The sequence below is a fragment of the Stegodyphus dumicola genome, chromosome 3, assembly GCF_044657685.1.
Source record: "Stegodyphus dumicola isolate Sdum_Otavi_A_Nest chromosome 3, ASM4465768v1".
Taxonomy (NCBI): domain Eukaryota; kingdom Metazoa; phylum Arthropoda; class Arachnida; order Araneae; family Eresidae; genus Stegodyphus; species Stegodyphus dumicola.
In genome coordinates this window covers 169,745,557-169,753,061 of record NC_140770.1, presented here as the reverse complement: position 1 = coordinate 169,753,061, position 7,505 = coordinate 169,745,557, and the positions used below count along the sequence as shown (strand labels likewise).

Sequence of the window (7,505 nt, the reverse complement as noted above, 5' to 3'; positions counted from 1 at the left end):
CAACTACACCACATACAATTCAAGAACAAAACCACAATTTTTTTTAAAAAAGCTGCATAGCAACATATGTTTATAATTTTCGATGCAGTGTTAATTGTCGGCATACACTTTTCTATTTTTCTTTCAATCTTTTCCTTGTTTATTATATAAATGTTCAGTTTTCTTAGTAAGATGGCTTAAAAATTTTGTTTTATCTTTTTATTATTAGCAACTTTATGTGTTTCATTCCCAAAGTTATGTGAGTTTTTATTAGCAACGTTTTGTCTGTTGACTTTATTTATTAATATTACGTTCTTCGCACTTAAACCTCATAAAATTTGATTCAATAGCAAAATCGTAAAGTATTTAAAAAACAGGGTATCTTTAGAATTTCCGATCGACAGTCTCTCGCATTAGAGATAAAATGTTTTATTACGTACGTTGTTGCCACTGCTCGCTTTCAGATCGTTGAGACTGTTAATCAAAAATTCATTAAAGTTTATAGAAATGAAATAAATAATAAAAAAATGTATAACGTCATTGTATGAAAATGTTTAATTATTTTAATTAGGCAGATCATGAATTAAATGCATTTTTAATTACTTATATCAACCCGATTTAAATGTAAGAAAAGAATATTCTTAACTTCATTTATTGCTTTGAAATAGCTTAGTTTGTTAATCCACAGCAGACAGATTCGTTCTGGAAGATAAATATCTTGCGTTTTGCCGAATGGCAACAGATTAAAAAGGAAAGTGAGAGAAGCATTTACAGTGATTCGATGCAAAGTCCTTTTCGAGACTAGCTCCTTTGGAGCAGAGCCAAGTGAACAGTAGCAGCTCGTCCTGGTTTGGTTCTTGTATGAACAGTCTCTCCTCCGTATGCAACGTGGACGAGATTAATTTCCTTAGAAAGTTCTCCACGAAGGTATTTCTTTCAAGTCACACATCCTCCAAATTATTTATTATTATCCTGCGTTTCTTAATCTGTAGTTCGCGGAAGTGGCCCTCGAAGGGTCCTTTTAAATTTCCTAAAAAGATAAAAAAATAAAATTAGAAAACTTATTGCACATATCCCACTACAATTAAAAATCTCAGACTCTAGCAATAATATATGGCAATCGCCTGTCACGTTTGCTTCTTATTGACACTTTATAAAGTTTGTTACAAACTGCCCTATTTAAACTTCCTGCTTTAGTCTTAGCAATAAAAGAAGGATTTAAAGCACTATAACAGTGGTGCTTCTTACCAGCGTACATTCAAGTGTAGAAAGCCTATGAAAGAATGTCATTAATGTCTCATTATTATGTAATTCAAGTATTTCACTATTTTAAAAATACAAAAAATTTTTTTTAAATTTTTAGTTAATAAGATAAAGATTATCTAAATACTAATAACCTTGAAATGCAAAGGCTGTTCGCACATTTTTCAAACAATTTTCCTTTGCTATAAACAGAAAGCTTCTGCTTAAGATTATTTTTATTGAAGCTATATTTTTCAAAGTATCGTCTGCTACTTGGCAGCTTTGTTTTCATGGATAATATCAATTTAAAGAAGCAGTGAGTGGAAAGCTATGTTTATGCTCTTTCCGAAGAAATTATTAGTTTCTAGTTGTTAAAAAACGCTACGAAAGCCGTGGTTTTTTGGTATCTAAAGCTACGAAAGGTAAGACGAAAACTGAAGAGGAAAATTGTTCCAAATACTATATCCAAGGGGGAAAAAAAAGGAATGTTTCAAACGTTGCAAAGGTAAAATCTTTAATGTTAAATAAAAATGCGCTAGGTCAAAGAACAGTTGCCCAAAATCATTAAAATTACTAGTGGCAACTGTAAACAACGTGATCAATGCAGATTTTTAATCTTAGAAGGAGAAAAAAACGGAATGTGCATCGTCTTTCTCCACGACATATCTCAGAATGCAGAACGCGCTACAGAATTCTTTATGAGAAAAGTTTATTCTGAAAAAAACTGGGGAAATATTATAACAATAGTTTAGTCTTCAGTGTAATTAAATGACTGCAGTAAAAAGAGATCCATTCATTATCATCAAAGAAGAGAAAAAGAATCCTTCAAGGAATCTAAAGAAAGCTTTTCAAAAGGATTAATGATTGTTGCTGCTTCTTCGTGTAACGACAAATTAAAAGTAAAGAGAGTAAAGAAAATTTTTAAGATCAACTTCACATATTATCAGAAATATATTTTATTTTCAAATAAGCAATTTTCAAATACAAAATGCTTTCTCTTTACACACACAGTCAGAGCCTGACTAAGGCAGGGGCGTACTAGGCAGTGTCCCCGGGCCCCCAGATCAGATGGGGAGCCCCCAAATACAATAGAAAATTTATTTTACGTTTCTTTCTTTAATGAACTTTTTTTTAAACAAAATATCAGTACAGTGTAAAATCCGTCAGTTTTATCTTTTATCATTAATCTATCGTATGAACACAAAAAATCTGTATTTCGTAAATCCGTGAATTTCTAGGGCGGAATTCAGCTAAATTGTCGCAATTATGATGGACAATATACACAATTACGATGGACAATGCGGCATGTATCGAGAAAATCTCTTTAGCTTATTCTCTAAGTGCATAGGACTTGTCTATGGTATATTTCGTTAATTAATTCAAATTGCTAACAAAGTCTTTACATTTCCTAATTATAAATTTAAGTAGCATTTTTGTCAAATTCTGGCTCTTCAGATGAGCTATATCCTTTTAATGATGGACATAGAAAAGTCAGAAAATCAATAAAAGGGACAGAACGATATTTTGCTTGACCATTGGAGGGGAAGACTTTATAGCTATTTTAAGTTCTAGTCATTTTTCTTGTTATATAATGAGGTGAAATTTTAAATACCTCCATAAAGTTTGGTTTTTCATTACTGAAGTAGTGAAGCAGAGGAGGACCCTCAAAGAAGTTTTAGCCCCGGACCCTACCCACAGTAGAACTGCATCAAGTCAAAGCAAGCAGCTACACATCAAAATCGTCTGCTAATTTCCTGGAAAAATGGAAGAAGAGAGGGGTATCAAGGCTATACCCTTCATTCATATCTCTAACTGAATCTCCTACTTAATGTATCACTCGTGGGTCATGGAGTTTCGCGATTTTGGACGTTTAAAAAGCGGATTGTCCAAACGTCAACCTACAATACTGCTTGGACTTTTGAAAGTTCTTCAAGAGGAATGGGATAAATTACCTCTTCCGATGCTATAAAAGGCTTATTTTCTTCGAAATTACCATGTATAAAGATAGTGAAGAACAGCGATTATAAAACAGAACATTTGAAACACAAAACTTTTAGGTAAAATACTTCTGCAAATACAATGAAAATCGTCTAAAAAATGTTCGAACAAAATTAGTATTAAAAACAAATACATTCTCTATCCCATAGTAACAGTAGCAAGTGAATATTTAAACGGAACATATTGGCGAATGCAGTTGTAAGTTATTTGCAACACAAAATTGAGAGGCTTTGCATTAAAATTAATATTTTGTGACATCTGTCATTTATTTTCCTGCATCTTTCAGTTTTTTGGTTCACTGAAATATTATAAATTGAAACAATTTTTCTGATTTCATCCTCTGATCGAAATCAGATGTTTTATTTCCGTTGAATATCAACCCATTAAAAAAAAAAAAAGTTTTAGATTTTCAATTACGTCCAAAAGGGCGCTTTTTTAACGTTTTGTGTGTTACCTTCATTTATTAAATATCATGTTCTTTGCACTTAAACCATAAAATTTAGTTCAATAGCAATGTCGCAAAATAATTTTAAAATGAGCCTATCTTTGAAATTTTCGATACACAGTTCGATTCGACACGCTAGAAATAAAAGGGTTCCCTCCCCCCCCCCATAGAGTGTTGCTATTGCTCTCTTTTAAATCGCTGAGTTTGTTACTCAAAAATTCTTTAAAGTGTTACAAAATATGAAATAGATAATGAAACAAATTCTAAATTTCAAATTTGGGATTTCAGATGCCCATATTCGCATTGGATTACGTCATTCAAAATTGGATGGCTCAAGATACCGTTGTTTTATCACAATACGAGAAATAGACACACATTTATGCAGATTTTTCATTAGTTAATTTCTTCAAATATAATGCAGGACTCTAACATTTTGCGGCAACAGTTTGAAAAGTGAACCGACATTTATAGGAGTCCGACGCAAAATGCCAAAACGAACGTAATAGTCCTTCGGGACTCAAATCCCTTTGGACGAAAAAAGAGAGAGAGAGAGAGAGTTTTCAAGCAAAGAAATCGTGTTGCAGCTGTCCAGTTCTTCGTGCATCAAAATAGAAACGAAACATTGCGGAAAGATGCAATTACGTTAGCTACGAAGCAGTTTTAGTGCAGTGCAACAGAATAGCCACATCAAGAATTTAAAAACGTCCTTCTGAAATTAATTTTCAAGGTGAATCTTATGCTAATCAAAACTGTGACATAAACGCAAGGATTACGGAGAAAAACTTCGAATAATTCTTCTTAGCAAAGGAGGCACCACAGGAATAGTAAACATAGCCTTTGATAATATTTTTCCCGAAATAATTGATCATACAAGTAGGTATAAAAAGGTGATTTGGGGCCATGTGGCGCTATGGCGCACACAGACGACGGACGGGGGGAGGAAATTTACGGAGGAGCCCGGGTGGGTTGATACGTCACCAACTACGGACGCGTCGCATCCTGTTCGTTACGTCATCCCGCATTATCACCTCGGATTATCTTGCTATTGCTACGTCAGCCGCATGTTTCATTCTGTTTGTGTTGTAATCCGGTTTCATGTCTGCGCTTATCCATTGACGTAGAACTCCCCGCTGCTCTGATGTCATACTTAATTCGCAATCTGATTGCAGCATGCAGATACATGTTAGAATTTCTAGAATATTCTATATTTAGTTCAGCAATCACCGATAGGGCAGTAGTCTTACCCATAGCGCTTTCTGATTGGTTCTCCTGGATCCTGCCCAAGGCCTATATAAAGAGACGCTGGACCCTTTTTCATCATTTCTGTTCGTGCTGTATGTTTCTCTCCTGCTTTCATGCTTCCTGTTTGAATCAAGACATGTTATTCGAGGTATGTATTTATTTTTAATCATATATCTTTTTCGTGTTCATATATTTGATGTTACTATTTAATTTGAGTACGAAAATCTGCATTTGTTGCATTACCTTTATAGTTTGAATTTATATTTTTCAGATGGATTTGGAACAACAGTTTGAGAACGAGCCTCTCAACGTGGATGTGCCGCAGATTTCAGATTCTGATTGTAATTCTGACCCACTCCATGAGAAGTCCAAAGAAACACCCATCTCACGGAACACTAATGGCAAACGAAAAATAGACGAAGATAATACATCTAAGAAGAACGTAAGTATTACGAAAAAAGTTTATTCTTGCTATAGCGCAGACTTATTATTCTTTTACCAAACGACTCATCATTATTTTTTCTCTTTTAGCGCAATGGACGCTTTACTGAAGACACAATCCCAGAGGAGCTGACACATATTGGCAACAATGTCTTTGTGGGACCTACCCTTTTCAACGGAAAGATCACCGTGCACATCAGGCAATACAGCAAGTACGGGAGTTCATATTATCCGACTCGTAACGGTGTGAATTTAGAGCCTTCGTGTTTGGACACCTTCTCTCAACACAGCCCACAAGAGGTGTTCACAATAAATCTGCAATTACCCAAGAATTTTAGTGCGGAATATGATGGTTACCACATCACGTTAAAGCAACTAACAGTAAAAGGAGTGGAGAAAAGCAATATTAGACTTACAATCGCCCAGTGGGAAGAATTGTGCACAAAATTACAGTCGTATCAATTCCATCGTCACTATCCTCGTATATCAATGTATGGACTTTTGTGAAGCCTACGAAAGTGTATCCGAGGAACCTATTAACGAGAAAAAGCTTCCAGAATCCTTCGACATTTCTTTGGGAACAACATGCCTTCAAACCATTCTAAAGACGTCACTAAAACAGCTGATCCAAGAACACGGAGATTTGAAGTATCCTAAACTTATAGACTGTGAAGAGCTCGCTATTTATAAAACAGAAACTATCAACTCCTTGGCTCTGAAATTAAACTCTATCGACATAGCCAGGCAATTTTATGGAAATGTATGGACTGAAGAGCCTTATTTCCTTCTGATTAAACCAGCACATTATATCACAAAAAACTTTTTAAAATCTGTTTGTCTCAAACATGTACTTGATGAACTGAAAGAAACATTTTGTCCTACCAATTTGGAAAAATATGGTGCTTATGATATTGAATATTATGAATGTTTAAAAAGTAAATAAAATTATTTGCTTATAATGGTCTCTTTACTGTCTCATAATTAAGATAAAAATAAATATATATATAATTAAGGGAACACTATAAATACTCATACATATATTGCTTTCATACATATATTGCTAATTTGCTTTCCGTTCGTGAGAAGGATTGATGTAGAAATAAGAGGTTGTATGTTTTAGAGAAAACTATAAATTTAGAGAAAACTATAAATGAGCGTTCACATTTCTATTAGTAAAAATCACTGCTGTACATACCATGAATCTGACTCAGATGTATCGTGATGCAGCCCTTCCCGCCAGTTTTGGTGGAGTGAGTGCTTTGCATCGTGCTTTAAAAAGCAAAGAAAGTCACAAAACGATCAAGAATTGGCTTACTAGCAAAGAGTCATATACTATGTACAAGCCCACCCAGCGACATTTTCGTCGCAATCGCGTCCTCGTCAGAGGCATCGATGCTCAGTTTCAATCTGATTTCGCAGATATGCAGTCTCTTGCCAAACACAACGATGGATATAAATATTTGCTAATGTGTATTGATGTGTTTTCCAAATATGCTTGGACTATTCCACTCAAAGATAAAACAGGTCAGAGTGTCAAATAAGCTCTTGAATATATTTTTAGCGAGAGAAAACCACATGTGTTACACACTGACAAAGGTAAAGAGTATAAGAATAAAATCGTTCAAACTTATCTTAAAAAAGAAATTACAATTAGAAAAAGTTCGTTTTTTCACAACTGGGAGTACAGTAAAGGCAAGCAACATCGAACGATTCCACAGAACCCTCAAAAGCAAAATATGGAAGTACTTCAGTGAAATGAATACATATCGTTATATTGACGTAATAGATAAATTAATTCACAGTTATAATCATACTTGGCATCGCTCTATTCAAACTGAACCAGTGAATGTCAATAAACACAATGAGAAAGAAGTGTGGAATCAATTATATAAAGACCTACCTAAACCTCAACCTAAGTTCAAAGTGGGAGATACAGTGCGCGTTAGCAAATTAAAAATGATTTTTGAAAAAGGCTATGAAAGTAACTGGACAAGCGAAATATTTACGATCCATGAAATCCTTCCTAGAAATCCACCTGTTTATCGACTTAAAGACCTTGCCGGAGAAGTCATTGAAGGAACCTTTTACGAATAGGAACTGCAAAAAATTTCAGATTCGGGATATTATCCTGTTGAAAAAGTGTTGCGAGAAAGAAAGA

General features: G+C 34.4%; 1 protein-coding gene across 1 annotated transcript; it reads left to right on the top strand.

The window, feature by feature from the left end:
• The first annotated feature begins 4,932 nt into the window (after positions 1-4,932).
• On the top strand, positions 4,933-6,448 carry LOC146998195 (uncharacterized). Its single transcript, XM_085813605.1, has 3 exons — positions 4,933-5,054; positions 5,178-5,348; positions 5,438-6,448. Exons 1-3 carry the CDS (start codon positions 5,001-5,003, stop codon positions 5,852-5,854), a joined length of 642 nt encoding a protein of 213 aa, XP_085669731.1. The 5' UTR covers positions 4,933-5,000; the 3' UTR covers positions 5,855-6,448.
• The last annotated feature ends 1,057 nt before the right edge of the window (positions 6,449-7,505 follow it).

What these genes read in the sequence shown, in the direction of transcription:
- LOC146998195 (XM_085813605.1), top strand. Translation starts at nt 5,001, where the DNA reads ATGTTTCTCTCCTGCTTTCATGCTTCCTGTTTGAATCAAGACATGTTA. An exon ending in ATCAAGACATGTTATTCGAG is followed by an intron (nt 5,055 to 5,177) that starts GTATGTATTTAT and finishes TATATTTTTCAG; the next exon opens with ATGGATTTGGAACAACAGTT. An exon ending in ATAATACATCTAAGAAGAAC is followed by an intron (nt 5,349 to 5,437) that starts GTAAGTATTACG and finishes TTTCTCTTTTAG; the next exon opens with CGCAATGGACGCTTTACTGA.